Source organism: Nyctereutes procyonoides, unplaced genomic scaffold (genome assembly GCF_905146905.1).
Source record: "Nyctereutes procyonoides isolate TBG_1078 unplaced genomic scaffold, NYPRO_anot_genome, whole genome shotgun sequence".
Classification (NCBI taxonomy): Eukaryota; Metazoa; Chordata; class Mammalia; order Carnivora; family Canidae; genus Nyctereutes; species Nyctereutes procyonoides.
Window position 1 is genome coordinate 68,162,136 of NW_026575146.1, and position 21,358 is coordinate 68,183,493.

General features: G+C 41.5%; 1 protein-coding gene across 3 annotated transcripts; it reads right to left on the minus strand.

The window, feature by feature from the left end:
• Nucleotides 1-891: 891 nt before the first annotated feature.
• On the minus strand, nt 892-16,722 carry ZNF582 (zinc finger protein 582). Of its 3 annotated transcripts, none has more exons than XM_055309499.1 (5): nt 16,600-16,722; nt 14,414-14,502; nt 13,063-13,189; nt 12,709-12,804; nt 892-3,949 (listed from the first exon to the last, which is right to left on the minus strand). In XM_055309499.1, the coding sequence occupies exons 2-5, from the start codon at nt 14,420-14,422 to the stop codon at nt 2,628-2,630; spliced, it is 1,554 nt and encodes a 517-aa protein (XP_055165474.1). In that variant the 5' UTR covers nt 14,423-14,502; nt 16,600-16,722; the 3' UTR covers nt 892-2,627. The 3 variants fall into 3 exon arrangements, with proteins under 3 accessions (XP_055165474.1, XP_055165473.1, XP_055165475.1); XM_055309498.1 differs by lacking the exon at nt 16,600-16,722 and adding an exon at nt 16,376-16,592; XM_055309500.1 differs by lacking the exon at nt 16,600-16,722 and adding an exon at nt 14,636-15,569.
• Nucleotides 16,723-21,358: the final 4,636 nt, after the last annotated feature.

A 21,358-nucleotide genomic window follows, 5' to 3' on the forward strand; every position in this document is an offset into this window, starting at 1 on the left:
GCAGGCTCCATGCACCGGGAGCCCGACGTGGGATTCGATCCCGGGTCTCCAGGATCGCGCCCTGGGCCAAAGGCAGGCGCCAAACCGCTGTGCCACCCAGGGATCCCCCCCCTGCTCCTTCTTAAATATTTTTTAAAAATATATTAAAAATAAAATGAGATTGATGACATCATATACCTTGAAGGGTTGCTATGAGGACTGCAGTTAAAACCATGCAGTTACTGCAGTGCTTGCTACAATCAGGATCCTCTCTGATCCCTGATGTTCATTTTCCATCCACTGAGCCTCACCCTTGTCCTGGACTACAAATCCACATTGTCCTTGTATTTGGGATGGAACCCCAAAATAAATTTGCCTTCAATTACTTTAACTTCTGTCCAGCTCTGGTTTTGTTAACAGACAGGGGGAAGGCAAAGATACCTCAGAGAATCAGTACAACTACAGTCCTCTTCCTGGGGAAAACGCAAGTGCAAAGACAAAAGCAAAAGCAGATGGGTGCCTGGGTGGCTCAGTGGTTGTGCATCTGCCTTTGGCTCAGGTCGGGTCCTGGGATTGAGCCCCATATTGGGCTCCTCATAGGGAGCCTACTTCTCCCTCTATATCTCTGCCTCTGTGTGTGTCTCTCATGAATAAATAAGCATTTTTAAAATGAAAGAAAAGTAATGGGTTGAAAATAAAAGGATGAGCAAAAATATACCAGGTAAACAAAGAAAAATCATTGTCAGTAGTGTTATCCTGAAATAAAATGTCAGAGGGGTTACATACACTAGCCCAGGGTTGGCAAGTCAACACAGGCTTTGCGACTATAGTCTTTGTTGCAACCACTTAGTTCTGCTGTTGCAGCACCAAAGCAGTGGACATGTAAATAAATGAGCATGGCTGTGTTCCAATAAAGCTTTATTTATAAAACAAGCAGCAGGCCAGATTTGGTTTCTCAACTCCTACACTTGGCAGAGTAGGATAACTACAGAATGATAAAAAGTATGATTCATCAATAGGAGTTAAGTTGTAGGTCTTTGTAAATCAAGCAACATAAATTAAAAATCTAAAAATTCAAGATTTTGGCTTAAAAAAATCATCTTAGGAAATTCCGATCCAGTGTACCAAATTATATAAACCTGGAGAATTTTATCATTATAATCCACCAGCTTAAACAGAATCTTGTAACCAAGAAAAGTAGAATATATATTTTTCAACATTACAGAATAGATACAAAAATCAATCCTGTATTTAACCACCAAGAGAAATGCTGAATTCAAAAAAGTAGATATTTTCAGGCCATATTTACCAATCTTAGTTGTAAAATAAAATTTGGTGTTACATAATTAGGATGGTTTTGGATCCAAGTTTACAAAATATCCAACTAAAAGTAATTTCAGCAATAGAAGTTTATTTTTTCCTACACAAGGCTTCAGAGAGCTCCAGAATTGGCCTTGTAGCTCTGGGTCAGCTTCTCTGAGGTCCTTGGTTTTCTCCTTTTGGTTCCAACATGGCTGCAACAGCTCCAGGCATTATGTTCTCATAGGAGAATGTTTAAAAGCAGAGGAAAGGAAAGAAATCTTCCTAATAGATGTTTCTTCTAAATGAGAGAAATCTTTCTCAGAAGCCTCTACAGATCCCTGGAATATACCGGCCTTACCCTGGTACATATAAGCCATCCTGAGCTGTGGAAGAGGCTGAAAAGTTAGCATATGGTATCTTCAGAGACTAAGGCAAGACATAGATACTGCTAGTAGAAAAGGGAACTGGGCATGGCTATGTAAGCAACCAACTCCTTTTTGTGACAAAATTTATGAAAGATAACCTAAAACAAGATGGAAATTGAGTAATACTATCTTAAATTTTATTTTGGGATCAGAAAGAAATAAAAACTGAGATTATATGAATAACCACTTTCTAATTTCATTATTTTTTATTTTTATTTTGTACCAATTTGTCTTTCATCACCTTGATGTTTGGTATTGTCTTTTCTGGCTTCTTGAATAGTACATTTAATATACTCCAGAATAATCTTTCAGGTTTTCATGCTTTGCATGCATTTAAAAGCTAAAATTCTTCTCAGTAACTTTAGCCCACATCCTACAACTCCTGGAATGTAAATCTCTCGATTGTTATTCTTTTTACTTCATTCATAAATCAAGCATGAAAATTTGCATGATTTATTTCCTTATTAGCCCAAGAGTAATGGAGTGCCTGGCTGGCTTAAGTCAGTAGAGCACTTGACTCTTGCTCTCAGGGTCATGAGTTTGAGGCCCACATTGGGCATGGTGCCTACTTAAAAAAAAAAAAAAAAAGAAAAGAAAAAAGAAAAAAAGAAGTTGAGCCCAGAGTAATTTGGTTGGGTTTTTTTTTTTTTCCTTTTTAATTGCTAAGAAAATTAAAGCTTTTGGCTGTTGCTAAAATTATTACAGCATGGTTAGAAAATGTGATCCCATATTGTGTTAGAGACAAAATTTTTTCCAACTTTTCCTTGCTTCTTTCATAATCATGGTCTCAACAATTTATATTCATAAAATGTTTCATTATGAATCTTAGAACTCAAGATAAAGGATAGCTTGAATGAAGGCATTTCCATTTGCATTACATTCTTCAAGTCTTTCCCCAAAGCATAAGAAGTTGTGACTAGCCTAAGCTAATGGGCTCTCCCCATTACTTCCACTCATATGTTTGCTTGCTAACATCAATTCTCTAATGATTAATAAAGGATAAGTGCTGATGGAAGGCTTTTCTACATTTATGATATTCATTTGTGTTTCCCTATTATGCATTCTCTGATGCTGAAAAGTAGTTGAATCATGATGTAAAGTCCTCCCACGTTCCTTATAGCCACAGGGCTTTTCCTCAGTATGAATTACCTGATGTTGAATCAGCTGTGAGCAATGACCAAAGGCCTTCCCACATTCCTTACATTCATATGGTTTCTCACCTGTATGAATTCTATAATGTACAGTAAGGTGTGAGACCCGTTTGAAAGCCCTACTGCATACCCTACATTGGTAGGGTTTCTCTCCAGTGTGAATTCTCTGATGTTGCTTAAGTTGTGAGCTTACCCTAAAGGCCTTCCCACATGCCTTACATTCATAGGGTTTCTCACCGGTATGGATTCTCTGATGTCTAATGAGAGTTGAGCCCTGATTAAAGGCCTTCCCACATTCCTTACATTCATAGAGTTTCTTGCCTGTATGAATAGTCTGATGTTGAATCAACTGAGACCGATGACCAAAGGTCTTCCCACATTCCTTGCATGCGTAGGGTTTTTCACCAGTATGAATTCTATAATGTACTTTAAGATGTGAGATCCTATTGAAGGCTTTGCCACATTCCTTACATTGATAGGGTTTCTCACCAGTATGAATTCGTTGATGTTCAATCAACTGGGAGCTTCGACTAAAAGCCTTTGCACAATCCTTACATTCATAAGGTTTTTCACCAGTATGAACTCTCTGATGTTGTATGAAATTTGAACCAGAATTGAAGGCCTTTCCACATTCATTACATTCATAGGGTTTCTTGCCAGAATGAATATTCTCATGTTGAATGAGTCGTGAGCCATATTTAAAGGCCTTGCCACATTCCTTACATTTATAGGGTTTCTCATTAGTATGAATTCCTTGATGACTAATAAGGAAGTCCTCCTGCCAGAAGTCTTTTCTATATTCATTATATCCATAGAGTTTTTCTCCAGTATGAATTTTCTGGTAAAAAGGAAATGATGCTTGTTGGTTGAAAGTGGACATTTCTTCAGGATTGATTATCATTGGACTCAAATGTCCATCTGATTTTCCCTGTTGTCTGTCAAACTGGCTTATGCATTCCCAATCATCTTGGAACCTGGAGCACTCAAGACCATAACTTGTAAGGCTTTCCATTATCTCCCACTGTGGTGATTGTATTTCATAAAGGTGCTGCTCTGGAGATGACACTTTGGTATCACGCCTGGACTCCAATACTGAAAACAAAACAAAACAAAAAAAAAGCAAGTATGTGTTTTTTCCTTTTCCAGAAAAAGGAACTTTTTTCTGGAAAATCAGAAAACTTATACTCATGATTATACCTATAAACTCTTGAATGTGGCTAAGCAATTGGAAAATGGGTAAGTAGAAGAGACAGAGGAAATACCATAAATTGAAATGAAGAGTCAGAGGGAGGTTATAAGAATAGTTCTAAAATGTTAGTGTAGATCAGGATCACCTCTGAACCATATTTTTATTTTATTTTTTTAATATTTTTTTTTAATAAAGGTTTCTATGAACTCCCAAAAAACACAAATATAACCTAGAGTGACAGAAGAAATCACTGGTTGCCGGGGGTTGGGTATATGAGCAATTGTGTGGGAAAGGAGCACAAGGGAACTTTTCAGAGTGGTGAAAATGTTCTCTAGTCTGTGACAGTTATACAAGCGTGAACATTTGTCCATTCTCATCAAAACATTGTACTTAAAATGCATGCATTTTGTTGAATATAAATATACCTCAATAAAGCAGATTTTAAAAAAACAATGGGGAAGGGTGGCTGGTCAGAGGTACGGGTTGGTGCATCTGCTTGCCAGGGGATTCAGTAGGATGGGGTTGTTGGGGTGTGTGTGTGTGTGTCTCTCACATGTCCACTGGAAGTTGTAACAACACAGCTGTGGTCCTCTGCCATGAAGACAACATGCTTCTATCTCTTCTGCTTTCTATCTCGGAAGTTTAGCTGAATACTATGGCTTAGACCTAGTGTCTACTAAATCGGTCTCTCCTGGACCTTTTCATTGCCTAAATGTGGCTATGGAAAAAGGGCCTTGTTCCTTGTTTGGAGGATTAGGCCCCAATTTAATGGGGGTGGCTTCTTCCAGAGCAACATTTTTTGCTGCTTATTCAAACTGCAAGAAATAGCCAACTGAATCAGCCCAATCTTCAAAAGAACATCCTGTTTCGATTGAATTACCGTAGTGACTTTGTCATAAATCAAACTACCATACATGTGTTTCTGATTCTGGATCTGTTCTTTTCCAGTGATCAATTTATTTTGGGATGCTTAGGTGGCTCAGCGGTTGAAAGTCTGCCTTTAGCTCAGGGTGTGATCCCAGAGTTCCGGGACTGAGTCCCACATCAGGCTCCCTGCATGAAGCCTGCTTCTCCTACCTGTGTCTCTGCCTCTCTCTGTGTCTCTCATGAATAAATAAATAAAATCTTTAAAAAAAAATTATTTTGCCAATACCACATTTTCTGAATTTTGTGGATTTATTACAAGTTTTAATATTTATAATGTAAGGTTTCCAATTTTTCTTCTTTTAATTCAAGATTATTTTGCAATGTTTTTTCAGACACCATGTTTGGTTGTTCAGAAGGAAGGTTATGGTCTGATAATTCTAGTGAGACAGGTCCCAAATATAGCCACTATGATGGCAACCTATGAATTGGTGGTTGACCTACTCAAAAGTTACCAACACCTGACTGCCATCCCATATAGAACAACCATAAGACTGAAGGGGAACATGGAAAATTAAAGTCAACTTCACAGAGAAGACTACTTTGTGAACATTTAACATGCCTAAATGGAAATCTGGTTTATAAAATTAAAGGCAGGCACATTACTTGCTTTTTGGACAATGCGGAAAGAACCTGGGTTGCCTGTAAGGGCATGCCTTAAAAACAATTCCCTGGGGATGCCTGCATGGCTCAGTGGTTAAGCGTCTGCCTTTGGCTCAGGTTGTGATCCTGGAGTCCTGGGATCAAGTCCCACATCAAGATCCCTGCAAGGAGCCTGCTTCTCCCTCTGCCTATGCCTCTGCCTCTCTCTCTCTCTCATGAATAAATAAAATCTTTAAAAAAACAAACAATTCTCTGTCCAGACTGCCACTTTTTCTATTTTTCTATCATAGACCCTGACAGTTTTGTTGATTGATGGCAGAGTACAGTGTTGTTTATTACATAACCCCTTTTACACTGATCTAAATTAAGCCATCTCTAATTATACATTGCACTGTAAGCATCCAAAGATAGCACTGACAGTCAAAATAATTTTCTGACTTCTGTCCAACACTCTATGAAGTTGCAATATAGCAATAATAATAGTGAGGTCTTCTATACTAACTTGGTATTTTTCTGACAGGGACTGGCAGAGTATTTTAAAGTTAATTATTTAGCTTAATAGTCACTGATTTGGATAACCAAAGAAATACCTCTAAAAATCTTACACACAGTCTTAGCATTAAGATATTTTAGTATCCTCATATGAAGAAACCTCAAGGGATCCCAATAGCCAAAATAATCTTGAAAAGGAGAACGAAGTTGGAAGTCTCACACTTCCTGATTTCAAAACACACTGCAAAGCCACCATAATCAAAACAGTGTTGTACTGGCATTAAGGCAGCCATAGAGATCAATGGAATAGAACAGAGAGATAAACCCCCATGCACATGGTCAAATGATCTTTGATAGGGCACCAAGACAACACAATTAAGAAAGGACAGTCTCTTTAACAAATGGTTCTGAAGAAAGTGGATATCCACATGCAAAGCAATGAAGCAGGACTCTTACCCTGCACATATACAAAAACTAACTAAAATATATGAAAGACCTAAATGTAAGACCAAAAAATATTAAGTTCCTAGAAGAAAGCACAGGGGAAAAACCTCATGACATTGCATTTGGCAATGATTTCTTGGATATGGCACTCAAGGCCCAGGCAACAAAAGCAAAAATAACAAATGAGGGACGCCCGAGTGGCTCAGCGGTTGAGAGTCTGCCTTCCACCCAGGGTGTGATCCTGGAGTCCTGGGATTGAGTCCCACATCGGGCTCCCTGCATGGAGCCTGCTTCTCTTTGCCTATGTCTCTGCCTCTCCCCCTCTATGTCTCTCATGAATAAATAAAATCTTAAAAAAAAAAAAAAAAGAGAGAGACAATATCAAACTTAAAAGCTTTGAGGCATTGGGGCACCTGGGTGGCCAGTGGTTGAGTGTCTGCCTTCGGCTCAGGTCATGATCCTGGGGTCCTGGGATTGAGTCCTGCTTCAGGCTCCCTGCAGGGAGTCTGCTTCTCCCTCTGCCTATGTCTCTGCCCCCTCTCTGTATCTCTCATGAATAAATAAACAAAATCTTAAAAAAAAAAAAAAGAATAGGAAACAATATTTCCTAATCATATATCTAATAAGGATTTACTATTTAGGATATATAAAGTAGTACTACAATTCAACAACAAACAAACTACCCTATTAAAAAATTGGGAAAGGACTTGAATAGACATTTCTCCAAAGAAGGTATACAGATGGCCAAGAAGCATATGAAAACATGCTCCACATCACTTAGAGAAATCCAAATCAAAACTATAATGAATCATACCTCAAAGCCATTAGGATGGCCTCTATCCAAACAAAACAAAACAGAAAATAACAGGTGTTGATGAGGATTGGGAGAAATTGGAACCACTGTGCCCTGATGGTAGGAATATAAAATGGTGCAATTACTACAGGAAATAGTATGGGGGGGGGCGCCGGGGGGGCTCAGTTAGTTGTGTCTGACTCTTGGTTTTGGCTCAAGTCATGATCTCATGGGTTGTGGGATTGAGCCCTGAGTCAGGCTCCTCACTCAGGAGGGAATCTACTTGAAAGATTCTTTCCCTCTGCCCCTCCCCCTACTCATGCATGTGCTCTTTCTCTCAAAAGAAAGAAAGAAGTAAACAAAGGAAGAAAGAAAGAAAAGAGGGAACAAACACAGGATAGAGGGACACCTGGCTGACTCAGTTGGAAAAGCATGCAACTCTTGACCACAGGGTCATGAGTTTGAGACCCATGTTGGGTGTAGATTATTTAAAAAAATAACAACAAAAAACAACATGGAGAGTTCTAAAAAATTAAAAATATAATTACCATATGATACAGCAACTCCACTTCTGAGTATATATCCCAAAGAACTGAAAGAATCTGAAAGAGACACCTACACACCCATGTTTACTGCAACATTACCCACAATACCCAAGAGGTGGAAGCCATCCAAATGTCCATTGACAAATGAATGGCTAAAAAATTGTGGTACATACATACAGCCTTAAAATGGAAAGAAATCCTGTCACATGTTAAAACACGGATTAACCTTAAGGTCATCATGTTAAGTAAAAGAAGTCAGACTCAAAAGGCCACATATTATATGACTCCATTTATGTGAATATCCATAATAAGACATTCCAGAGATGGAGAGCAGATTACCTGTTGCCAGGGGTGCACTGGGGGAGGGGGGAGAAGAGAGGGAGAGAGGGCATGAGGAGTGACTATTTAATGAGTATATATGGGGTTTCCTCTGAGGTGTGTTTAGGAAAAACACCCCTTTCAACACTCTACTATTCATACTGTTCTTCTGACCCTACTGATGACAAAATGTGTATGGATTTCTCCCTCATACCAGGTAATTCTCCAACTCTGGATACCAATTGGGTGTCCTACAGATTTAGGTTAATTTTCAAACTATCTTTCTGCAGATAACATCAGGTCCTACAGGTTAAGAGCTCAGGCCACAGACTACCTCTGGTCCCCTCACCTCCTACCCCAATAAACTGGAGGTCCCCACAACCCCTTCTGGGGTTCAATCATTTGATAGAATGGCTTACAGAATTCAGGAAAACAATTTACTTACTATATTACCAGTTTATTACAAAGGACATAACTCAGTATCAGTCACATTAAAGAAACGCAAAGGAAAAGGTATAGAGGAAGAGGGTGGAGATTCCTCTCCAAGTACACCACCTGCCAAGTACCTCCATGTGTTCACAACCCAGAAGCTCTCCAATCCTTGTACTTTAGAGATTTTTATGGAAGCTTCACTACATAGGCAGGATTGATTAAATCATTGCACTTTGGTGATTCAACCTTTAGGTCTCTCCAGAGTTTGAGAGATGGGGCTGAGTGTTCCAATTCTCTAATTACAAAATCCAAGCTCATCCTGAAGCTATCCAGGCACCCCCAAACACAGTCATCTCATTAGCATACAAGAAGACACTTATTACTTTAGAGATTCCAAGGGTTTTAAGAGCCGTGTGCCAGAAAACAGGAGTGAAAACCACAGGGTGATAAAAATATTCTGAAACGAGATAATGGTGATATTGCACAACACTGTCAATGTACTAGATGCCACTATACTATACACATTAAAATGGTTAAAAGGTGAATTTTGTTACATATATTTGTGAATTTTTTTAAATTAAAAAGAGCATTTCCAATAACAGCAATAAATATACAATACATAGGAATAAACATATTAAGAAATGTAGGGGATCCCTGGGTGGCTCAGTGGTTTGGCGCCTGCCTTCAGCCCAGGATGTGATTCTAGGGTCCCAGGATTGAGTCCCACATCGGGCTTCCTGCATGGAGCCTGCTTCTCCCTCTGTTTCTCTGCCTCTCTCTCTCTGTCTCTCATGAATAAATACATAAAATCTTTTAAAAAAAAATGTACAAGACTCATATAAATAAAACTTTAAAACCACTAGGGGATGGACATAAATGAAGAGAAAAGCCTACCATGTCCTTAAATAGATAAAATCAATAAAAAATAAGTTTTCTCCTCATCTATAAATTTGTGGTGATCTCAGTAAGAATAATTACATGATTTTTTTTAAACCAGATATTCTTTTTTAAAGTCCAGATGGAAAAAAAAAATTAAAAAAAAAAAAGTCCAGATGGAAACTTGAACGATTATAGCCAGGAAAATTCTGAAAAAGAATGAGGAGGAACTAGTCTACCAGATATTTAAAACCTTTAATAATTAAAACAGTATGGTATTGGACACATAGTTGACAAAGAGACTGAGATAGAAACAAACAAACAAACAAACAAAAAAAAGTCCAGGAGAAAAAGAGTAGATGATAAAGGTGGCTATACAGATTAGTGGTGAAAAGATAAAATTAGTTAATGCTGTTTGAATAAATGGGTAAGAACCTGGAAAATAGTGTGAAATCACATCCTCCACAGGTAAACTCCACAGGGATCATAAGCAGCACCATAATTATACTACTAGCAAAAAACCACAGGAGACTCATGTATAATGTCAAAGGGGTAGTCCTCTTTGATTATGTTGTAAACCCACATCATCTAAGAAGTAAATAAAACTCAGGACCTCAAACAATCAAACACACACATGCCTTCAAATGACACAAACCAAAGCAAAAATGGTATCATGGGTGTGGCTGACAGAATAATGGCCTCCCACAGATGCCCACATCTAATCCCTAGAACCTGTGCAGATGTCAGGTAATGCAGCAGCACACATCTCCTCTCTGGATGCTCACTCTGCACCTGACCTCACTTACTCCTAGGGGCCAACTCCCAATTCAGTGTGGAAGAATCCACCACATCTGTAGTGTTAAGTCCTTACAGTACATTGTATATGGTAGAAACTCTTTATCAACACACACATTCTTGGTCTCGCATCACACCTGGACTTTGGCTCTCATTCAGGGAAGATTCTGCCCCCTGGAGGACACCTGGCCATATCTGGAACATTTTTGATTGTCACAACTGAGGAGAGGCAAGTATACTGGCAACTAGTTGAGTAGAAGCCAGGGAGGCTGCTGAACATCCTACAGTACATGGGATGCCTACCCACTGCCCCCACCCCCCACCCTGTGTCAACACTGCTGAGCTTGAGGAAACCCTTCACCCAGAGCAAGAAGCCCCAAGGCAGGAACATGCTTGCTGTACCAAGGCTAGGGTGGGTAAACTTGTACTGTCTGCTCTCATGCTACTACAGCATAGCTGGGTAGTTGTGACAGAGACCATATCTGGCCCACAAAGCCTAAAATATTTATTGTCTGGCCCCTTTGAGAAAACATTTACCAATCCCTACGTTAAGGGAACAGCAAAGAGGCTTGTGTGGCTGTAGCCGAATGAACAAGAAGAGTAGCAGGAGGGAAAATCAGAGAGGAAGCAGGAAGTGAATCATAGAACACAGTCCAATAGAACTTTCTATGATGCCAAAATGTTCTATTCTGCCCTAATATGGTAACCACTGGCTACATAAGTCTACTCAGCTTTTGAAATGTGGCTACAGGCTACCATGGAATGGAATGTCACATTTTATTTAATTTTAGTTAGGGAAGCCTGAGTGGCTCAGCCACTGAATGCCTGCCTTTGGCTCAGGGCGTGATCCCAGATCCCCAGGTTGGAGACCCACATCGGGCTCCATGCATGGAGCCTGCTTCTCCCTCTGCCTGTGTCTGCCTCTCTTTCTGTATGTCTCTCATGAATAAATAAAATCTTAAAAAATTTTTTTGATTTTTTAAAAAATTTTTTTAAAGAATTTATCTATTTATTCATGAGATACACAGGAGAGGGAAAGAGAGGCAGAGACACAGGCAGAGGGAGAAGCAGGCTCCATGTAGGGAGCCTAACATGGGACTCGATCCCGGGTCTCCAGGATCACACCGTGGGCGAAAGGCAGGCGCTAAACTGCTAAGCCACCCAGGGATCCCCTAAAGCTAAATTTTAAACAGCACGTGTGGCTGGTAGCTACTGTGTTGGATAGCATATAGAGGGTCCTAGGCTAGGATATCGATTTCGGATTTTATCTTGAGATGGAAATGTGCTAGTAGGTCTTGACCAGAGACAATACACCCTCACTGAAGTTTTAAGGTCCCTGTGGCTGCTGTGTGGACAATACACTGTAGTGGGCAATAGAAGCAGCGGAATGGGGAGGAGGCTACTGCAATAGTCCAAGCCAAAGACAATGGTAGCGTGGATGGAATGGCAGCAGTGGTGCCAGTAAGAAATGGTTAAATTCTGGACATATTTCAAGGTAGAGCCAATAGGATTTGCTGACAGACTGAACAGGTATGCGAGAGAGAAAACTCAAGAATGCCTTAATTAAGAGTTTTTGACTTGAGGGACACCTGGGTGGCTCAGTGGTTGAGTGTCTGCCTTAGGCTCAGGTCAAGTTCTGGGATCGAGTCCCACACTGGGCTCCCTGTGGGAAGCCTGCTTTTCCCTCTGCCTGTGTCTCTGCCTCTCTTTGGTGTCTCTCATGAATAAATAAATAAATAAAAGAGAGAGAGAAGAGCAAATTGTTAGAGAGGACCAAGGACTCCTTTCTGGACTTGTTAAGTTCAAAGTCCCCAATAAACGCTGAAGTGGATATAATGAAGGCAGCTGGATACAAGTATCCAGGATTTAAAGGAAAAGTTGAAGATGATGGAAATATTCTGTATCTGTATTGTCCAACACGGTAGACACAAGCCACAAAGTGGCTACTGGACTTCTGAAATGTGGCAAGGGCAACCGAGGTACTGCTTTTTAAAATGTATTTAATTATAATTAATTTAAATTACAACAGATATGGGGCCAATGGCTCCACACTGGACAACACAGGTACAAATGGTATTTAAAGCATGGTAACGGAGAAGGTCCTAGGGAATGAAAATAAACAGAAAAGAAGAAACTCAAGTCTGAGCTCTGGGGTGCTCCAACATTTAAAGAAAGTGAGAAAATCCCATCAAAGGAGGCTGAAGATGGTTTAATGAGGGGGTAGTAATGACCCAAATACACAGAAATGTTTTGGGAATGAAAGGAACATCCACTTTTGTGAAATGCTGTTGATAAGCTACAAAAGATGGTAACTGGGACCTGACCTCTGAGTTTGGCATCTTGGAGGGAAGATTTTCTAACTCAAAAATCCTGTTTCCTTGTCCACATACCAGACGGCTATCTGTGGTGGCTTCTCTCTTCCCCCACAGGCCTCACTCACCTGGGCACAGGCCTCCTGTAGCTGCTTTCTCCACCATCCAGGGCTCTTTGCCTTGCTCCAGGAAGGAGATCACATCAGGTTTGGAGATGGCAAGACCTGGGTGTGAGAAAAAACACACCAACCCGTTATGGCGCAGGTCCCCAGAATTCAGATCTAGGACCTTGGCATTGACCAGGAGAGGCAGTTGCAGAAGAGATCCAATGTGAGACCCAATGTGACAGTCACCTGAGGACTGAGGAAAATGTACTATCAGCCCGTGGAGCTGCTCCTTGACCTCTCAAAAGGTACTCAGAAATGGATAAGGAACAGATATGCTGAGGGTAACATCCAAACTCATATACCAGGTCATCTTACCCAGTGAGACTAGGTTACTGTAGGTCTCCAACATCACGTCTCTGTACAAATCTCTCTGAGTGGGTACCAGCTGTTCCCATTCTTCTTGGGAGAAGACTATAGCCACATCCCTGAACAAGTCTGACTCCTGAAACAACAGGCAGGTATGTTATTTGCATATTTCAAGAAAATGTTTCTTGGTGGGATGAGAGGAGGTAGAGGAGGTCTTTGTAGGAATGGAGTGTTTGGTAAAAGAGAAGGATGGGGCTGGACGCCTCCAATGTGAGCAGATGACAAGAGAGGGTGGGCATGAGTACAACAGTGCTGAAATGTTTTGGATCATTCCTTTTTACTACAAACCAAAGCTCTGTACAAAGATCTAGAAAGAAAATTAAAATTTAGCAAAGTGGACTTTTCCCAATTATGACAAGCAGTATAATAAAGTGTGTTGACTACTGTCCTTGGCATATAAAATTCTCAATGAGAGAACTATAATTTCTACTTTTGTACAATAACAACAAACCAAGCAACAATTTTTGTTAGATTTACCCTCAAAAGTTTTATTAAAGAAACGTTTTCTTAGAAAAGAGGATTTTCATACAAATTGAGAATTTGTTGAAGATGTCGGTTTATCATTTTGTCAGAACATATCAAAGCATATTTCCTTATGAGAAAAATCTTAAATTAAGATTACTTTTATTAGCTGTACAATTTTCTATCAAGTGAAAAAATGACTCAACCATTCTCTTATTTTGGATACAAACGTTGGATCAGATCTCTGAAGGCTCTTCCAAGTTCTAACTATACAGATTCTGAAAAATTCATCCACCTGCTCAGTTGCCTTACAATCCTCTCACCTCTGTGTTCCTCTCACTCTCAAGCTAAAGAAGCTGCTATAGGATGATCCACATTCAAATGCTCTGTTTGACCTCAAACCAGACCTTAGTTCTGGCATCTAACCTCTCATATATACTCAGCTAAGCCTCAATTACACACCCAATCATTAATCCCTCCAAAAGCAGGAGATCGTGCCTAAGACCGAGACCAGTTCCCATGCTTTTCCATGTCATATCCCTCATTAAGTATTCATTTCCATTTCATCAAACCTTGGTTGTTAGTTTATACAAGGAGATGGATTTCTGCTCTGTCTAGGCTTCTGGAAGAATACCACACCATCAGAAAATAACGAATGCTATACAGAATGAACCCATGGGCACTGGTCAGAGTGGAGGGGGCAGTGAGAGAGGGTACCAGCTGCCTGGTCTTTTTAGTCCCTAAAGTGGGAACCTCTAAGAACCAGATTCTTGGCTGAAACCTAGGTGGGAGGCTTCAAGATAAAGAAAGCAAATATTTACATGATTTGAAAACTCACAAGGGACATGACTTTTAGAACTTCATGGGCTGATGGGTCTTCCTCCTGGTTCCTCTCTTGAGGGAGGGCCGAGTCCTGAGATGACAAAGCTGGGAGAGGAAAGAGCAAACATGAAAGGCCAGGCTTGCCTTATAGCTCCCAGAATGCCATGGCTACAAGTCCCCACCGTTCTATCCCCCACTCCTCACAAAAACTAGTGAATTGGAACATTGAGGCCCTTACCCAAGTCCAGGAAACACGGCTTTAGCTGCTGCAATGAGACAGGGAACCAGTGGCCCTTTCTCTCTCACTTCCCCTAAAAATCCAGAGAATCCCACCTTGTTACTGATGCAAATCTGTGATGGAGATGCTCAGTCCTGGTTCAGTGACTAAGACCACGTGGTGTCCCAGGCCAGGGAGCACAGCCTGCTTGATCAGCATCAACCCATCCCGCAATGAAACCTTCCCAGAAACAGACCATTTAACTCTTTCATGTCCACAATGAAACACCTTCAGAGGTCTCCCCGGCTCTTTACTCAACTTCCAAATTCACCGAGAAACTTACAGCCCTACCTAAAGCCTGGCGGACACCACTTTGTGGACTCTGCTTTGAGTCAACAAATGGGATGTGGTTACAACAGGCAAATTAGTTGGCTCCATTATCATCACATAAATATGCCCATGGACAGATTTAACAGTGAGGAAAGCCGCATACACAAAGTTTACTGAAAAACAGAACAAAAATTAGTATGTGACAGTCCAGAAATAGGCAAGTGGTTGAATCATTTTTGGCCCAGTCATATGACAGAACACCAACCAACTATGAAAGCTAATGTGCAGGTGGAGCAACTGGGTGGCATAGTGGCTGAGCGTCTGCTTTCAGCTCTGGTCATGAGTCCCACATCAAGGTCACCATGGGGAGTCTGCTTCTCCCTCTGCCTATGTCTCTGCCTCTCTGTGTCTCTCATGAATAAATAAATAAAATCTTTAAAATAAAATGACGTGGGGCAACATTTACGGACAAAAAAAGATACAAGTGCTCTCTTTATAGAACATGAGAACATTCTGAAAAAGAGGGCAAACCTCCCACCTATTGGCACTTGGGCTTAAAAAAAACAAACTGGATACAAAAATCCAAGTATTAAGACTGATGTCATTTAACCACTTTGTGAGTTCATCATTAAACAAGTAGTATTTTATAAAGGAACTCAGAACAGGGGATCCCTGGGTGGCTCAGCGTTTTGGTGCCTGCCTTCCGCCCAGGGCATGATCCTGGAGTCCTGGGATCGAGTCCCACATCAGGCTCCCTGCATGGAGCCTGCTTCTCCTATGTCTATGTCTCTGCCTCTCTCTCTCTCTCTGTGTGTCTCTCATTAATAAATAAAATCCTTAAAAAAAAAAAAAGGAACTCAGAACGCCAGACATATTGCAAACATTTAATTTTAAATAATGTGTAAATAAAGTAATGAATCGTCCCTTAATAACATGTGATAGAAATTTTTTTCTTAGTATGACCACTGCTCTAGCATTATCTGTAATAGCTTTATGGTATCTTATTAACTGAATGGCCCATGATTTATTCAACCATTTCCCCATTGTTGGACACACATCTTTTACATGATCATCTAAAATGTTCTCAAGGGACGCCTGAGTGGCTCAGCGGTTGGGTGTCTGCCTTTGGTTCAGGGCGTGATCCCAGAGTCCTGGGATCGAGTCCCACATCGGGGTCCCTGCGAGGAGCCTGCTTCTCCCTCTGCCTATCTCTGCCTTTCTGTGTCTCTCATGAATAAATAAATAAAATCTTTTAAAAAATAAATAAAAATAAAGTGTTCTCAATTTTGAGTCTCTGCTTCTAAAATAGTGGTGTTAAATCTTTTGAGGTTTTGAAAAAGATTTCGTCCCAAATTTAAAAAAAAAGGCATGCATAGGGAAGACTAAAACATCCACCTGCATTTTGGGGAGTCGGGACCCCTTCATACCCACCTAACGGGTCCATGGACCGGGGCTGTGCGCCTGAGCGCGGAAAGGGGGCGTTCGCGGACCGCGCGCCGCGGAGCCCGAAGGGAAATGTAGTCCAGAGCCCGGAAAGTCGCAGCCAGACGCCTGGGCGAAACGTTCCGGTTCTAGCCAGGCCCGAGAGCGGCTCGGGCGTGGCGCCCGCTCCCGCACGGACCCCGGTGCGCCTGGCAAGCTCCAGAGCCCCTCACCTGCCGCCTCCTCGAGTTCAAGTGCCACCGTGGCCGCGTTTCCCGCAGCCCGGGGTGCGCTTCTTCCTCGGTATCGGCGGACCCGCCGCCTGGAGCCGGAAGATGGCGCAGGCGCACAAAGCACCACCGACACAGCCTCGCGATTGGACCATCGCCGCAGTCACTTCTGGGAAAGGTGGTCTCCAGGCACTAAGGGGTCGCCAAGCCTCAAGGCCGGCTCTCGCGATACTTGGGCGTGGGTTGGAGGGAGCCGGGCGTGTTTAGGGGTGGTGGCAGGCAGTCTGGGGCCCCCGGGAGTGCGTAGGAGTCGGCTGGTCCCTCGGGAAGGTGTGCGTGTTCGCGTCTCTGGTGGCAGGAACATTGTACGTTTATGCGGTTCGGTTCAGACCGCCTTGGGTATAATTGGTACCAGTCCACTCTGGTGTGTGACAGTGTCTGAAAATGTTTCTCATTTATTAAATAATTGTTTCTGCGGAGCAGCCATTTTATCAGAATTTTCAGAGGGAGGAAAAAGCCGGAATTTATCTGGTCACTAATTTTAAATGTTATCTATGTTGAAGTAAATGTAGGTTCGGAAGGAGAGAGCTTCTAGAATGAGCAAAATATTTTTTTAAAAATTTTGGAAAAAAAAAAGAAAAAAAAAATTTGGGCAGCCCGGGTGGCTCAGCGGTTTAGCGCCGCCTTCAGCCTGGGGCATGATCCTGGAGACCCGGGATCTAGTTCCCTTGTCGGGCTCCCTGCGTGGAGCCTGCTTCTCCCTCTGCCTGTGTCTCTGCCTCTCTCTCTGTGTGTCTTTCATGAAAAAAGAAATAAAATATTTTTTAAATATTTATTTATTTACGAGAGACACAGACACGGGTAGAGGGAGAAGCAGGCTCCCTGCAGGGAGCCTGATGTGGGACTCAATCCCAGGTCTCCAGGATCACGTCCTGGGCCGAAGGCTGCGCTGAACCTCTGGGCCACCCAGGGCTCCCCTGAGAAGATTTTTTTTTTAATTTTTTTTTTTATGATAGGTACACAGTGAGAGAGAGAGACAGAGACATAGGCAGAGGGAGAAGCAGGCTCCATGCACTGGGAGCCCGACATGGGATTCGATCCCGGGTCCCCAGGATCGCGCCCTGGGCCAAAGGCAGGCGCCAAACCACTGCGTCACCCAGGGATCCCCCTGAGAAGATTTTTAAAAGCTTCCACAATTATAACTTTCTGGTATTGGCTCTTGAATTGTCAGACCAGCAGAAGAAAATAGAAAGTCAGAAATACTATAAAAAACAGAGGGAGGGGATCCGTGGGTGGCTCAGCGATTTAGAGTCTGCCTTCGGCACAGAGCGTGATCCTGGAGACCTATAGGATCGAGTCCCACATTGGGCTCCCTGCGTGGAACCTGCTTCTCCCTCTGCCTGTGTCTCTGCCTCTCTCTCTGTGTGTGTCTCTGGTGAATAAATAAATAAATAAAATATTTTTTAAAAAAGTTTTCTTAAAAAATACAGAAGGAAATTTAGTGAGTAATAGTCGCCAATCACTGGGGTAAAAATGGACTTTTTAGGGACGCCAGAGTGGCACAGCGGTTTAGCGCTTACTTTCTGCCTAGGGCGTATCCTGGAGTCCCAGGATCGAGAAGCACATCGCTCCCTGCGTCAAGCCTGTTTCTCCCTCTGCCTCTCTCTCTCTCTCTCTGTCATGAATAAATTAATAACATTTTAATGGACTTTTTAATAAATAACCTTGGAGAATAACCGGATAGTCATTTAGGAAAAAGTAAAATTGGATTCATACTTCACATCATGCAAAAGAATAAACTCCAAATCGATCAGAAGTCTAAATTCATAAAAGTACCAGAAGCAAAAGGAGTTGAATTTCATCGTAGCCTGAGTGTGTGGAAAGACTTTCTAGTTATGAAAAAAAAAAAAAAAACAAACCTAGACTTAGAGAAAAGACTGCTATCTTTGAGAATAAAACTAAAGCACTTTTTTTTACAGTAAAATACATCATAAGCAAAGGAAAAAACAAACAAAAAAAAAAACGACTGGCAGAGAATATTTACAACCTTGTATATATCAAATAACATATAAAGACAACAGCCAAAAAACTTCAAGCAACTTCTGAATTAATTTAGAAGATTTGGGGCAGCCCGGGTGGCTCAGCGATTTAGCGCCGCCTTTGTCCCAGGGCGTGATCCTGGAGAGCTGGGATCGAGTCCCGCGTCAGGCTCCCTGTGTAGAGCCTGCTTCTCCCTCTGCCTGTGTCTCTGCCTCTTTCTCTGTGTGTCTCTCATGTGTGAACAAATAAAATCTTAAAAAAAAATTAGATTTGTCCTCATAATAACATAGGTGTAATGATTTAGAAACTATTTTGTATGCATTGTAGGACTGAATAAACATATTGATGGAAACTAGTGTTTTACTGTGGCACAAGAGAGATATAAATAAAGGTGATGGAAGGTAAGGAAGAACCTGTGATGTTGGATTGATATAAACTCATGATTTAAAATTTGAGTGTCTTATCTAACTCCAGTGCTCAAGGTTAACATCAATATTGATAGTTCATACTCTTTTTTTTTTCAGTTTTTTTTTTCAGGATAGTTCATACTCTTGATGATATATTATGAAAATGGCATTCAACCTCTGTGGTCTCGATCTCCAAAACACATACCCTAGTGTAATAACACATCAGACAAATACCAATTCAGGAACATTCTACATAAGAACTGACCAGGAAAAAAAAAAAAAAAGACCTGACCAGAACTCCTCAAAACTGTAAAGGTCGTTAAAAACCAGGAAAGTCTGAGAAACCATTACAATGAAGAGAAGCCTAAGAGGGTGTGACTGCTAAAAATAATGTATCTTGGGATCCCTGGGTGGCGCAGTGGTTTGGCGCCTGCCTTTGGCCCAGAGCTCAATCCTGGAGACCCGGGATCGAATCCCACGTCGGGCTCCCGGTGCCTGTGTCTCTGCCTCACTCTCTCTCTCACTGTGTGCCTATCATAAATAAAAAAAAAAAAAAAATAATGTATCTTGAAAGAGATCCTGAAACAGACAAAGGGCATTACATTAAAAACTATGAAAAATGGGATGCCTGGGTGGCTCAATGGTTGAGCACCTGCCTTTGGCTCAGGGCGTGATTCCGCAGTCCTGGGATGGAGTCCCACATCCGGCTCCTTGCATAAAGGCTGCTTCTCCCTCTGCCTGTGTTTCTGCCTCTCTCTGTGTGTCTCTCATGAATAAACAAAATCTAAAAACAAAAAAAACAACCTAGGAAAACTCCATATGAATAAAGTATGGAAATTAGTTAATAATAACATATCAATGTTGGTTCATTAATTGTAACACAAGCACTATACTAACATAAGATGTTAACAATAGGGGAAACTAGGTACAGGGTATTTGGGAACTCTGTACTATCTTTGCAGCTTTTCTGTAAAACAAAAACATTTAAAATAAAACTTGAATTTCCTCATTAAAGTCTTAACTATTTCTTTTCAAAAAATGTGGTTTTGTATTTTCTGTTTCTATTTGGTGAATGATGCCTTGAAGTAATGAGCATAAACCTAGTGCCCAGACCTTGGTTTCTAAATACCATTCTCTAAGAAAAGAAACCAAAGCTTCTTGAAGTATCTGATTCTAGGACTAGGGCAAGGAAAGTACATGATAACAAAACTAGATAATGTGTAGGAAACAAGTCTTTTCAGATATTGGACAAGTAGTACAAGACTTTGATCCCTGAGAGAAGAGAAATAAATGAGATCCTATAATTGCAATGGCTTTCTCTCTGAAGACATATTACATTCCACAAAATAGAGAGGAGGAACCAAGACAGAGCACTGATTAGCTAAGTTGACACAAACCAATAGTTTCAAGAAACCAAAGTGACTATATTTATGGGACAGAGTGTGGAAGAGGAGTTGGTATTTCCATGAAACCAGACCTCAGTACCTGTGGGTGGAAGAAACTCTACCTCTGCCCTCTGAATTATGGAGGAGCCAATGTGGTGGAACCTTAGAGGAAAGCATCTTTGGAGACAGACATTTGCTTCACGACTCTTCATGGAAACAGAACCAAAGAATCTGGGCTGGAATCTGGAAGAGATAGGGTGTGAGGGTTCCCAGAGAAGAAGATCACTGGGCCCTTTCAGGCTTGTGGTAGGCCAGATATTTCCAAGAAATGACCATAGAGGATGAAATTAACATCAGGGCCTTTGGTCAGGCTTGTAGGGTGGATGGTTTGGGTGGGCCTCTGGAGGCCATTAGCATTAGGCAGGTGGATGACCTAACTGGGAACAAATTTGAAGGCGTGAAGCCCCAGATCACCACATAGGACAGGTGCAATAGCCTGCCATTATGCCCAGATTGGGTTCAGATATCAGGTAGTTTATATAAACTGAGCTGCTTTCTCTGCTTGTCCTGACTTGTGGGGTCAAGACCTACGTTTCCCATAAGTGACTGTTGCTCCAGGCCAACCATCTCATTCTTTCCCTGAATGTCCACCTCAGGCCTAATCTGGGAACAAAATGGTACCTGAGGAGGAGGTGAAAGGGGTGGAATTTTTTATTTTATTTATTTTAAAGACTTTATTTATTTATTAGAGATAGAACTAGCACAATGTGGAGAGGGAAAGGGAGAAGCAGGCTCCCTGCTGACCAAGGAGCTTGACTTGGGGCCTGGCCCCAGAACCCTGGGATCATGATCTGAGCTGAAGGCAGATATTTACCCAACTGTGCCACCCAGGTTCCCCAGGATTTTGTATATATTTTAAAGGTGGAAGTG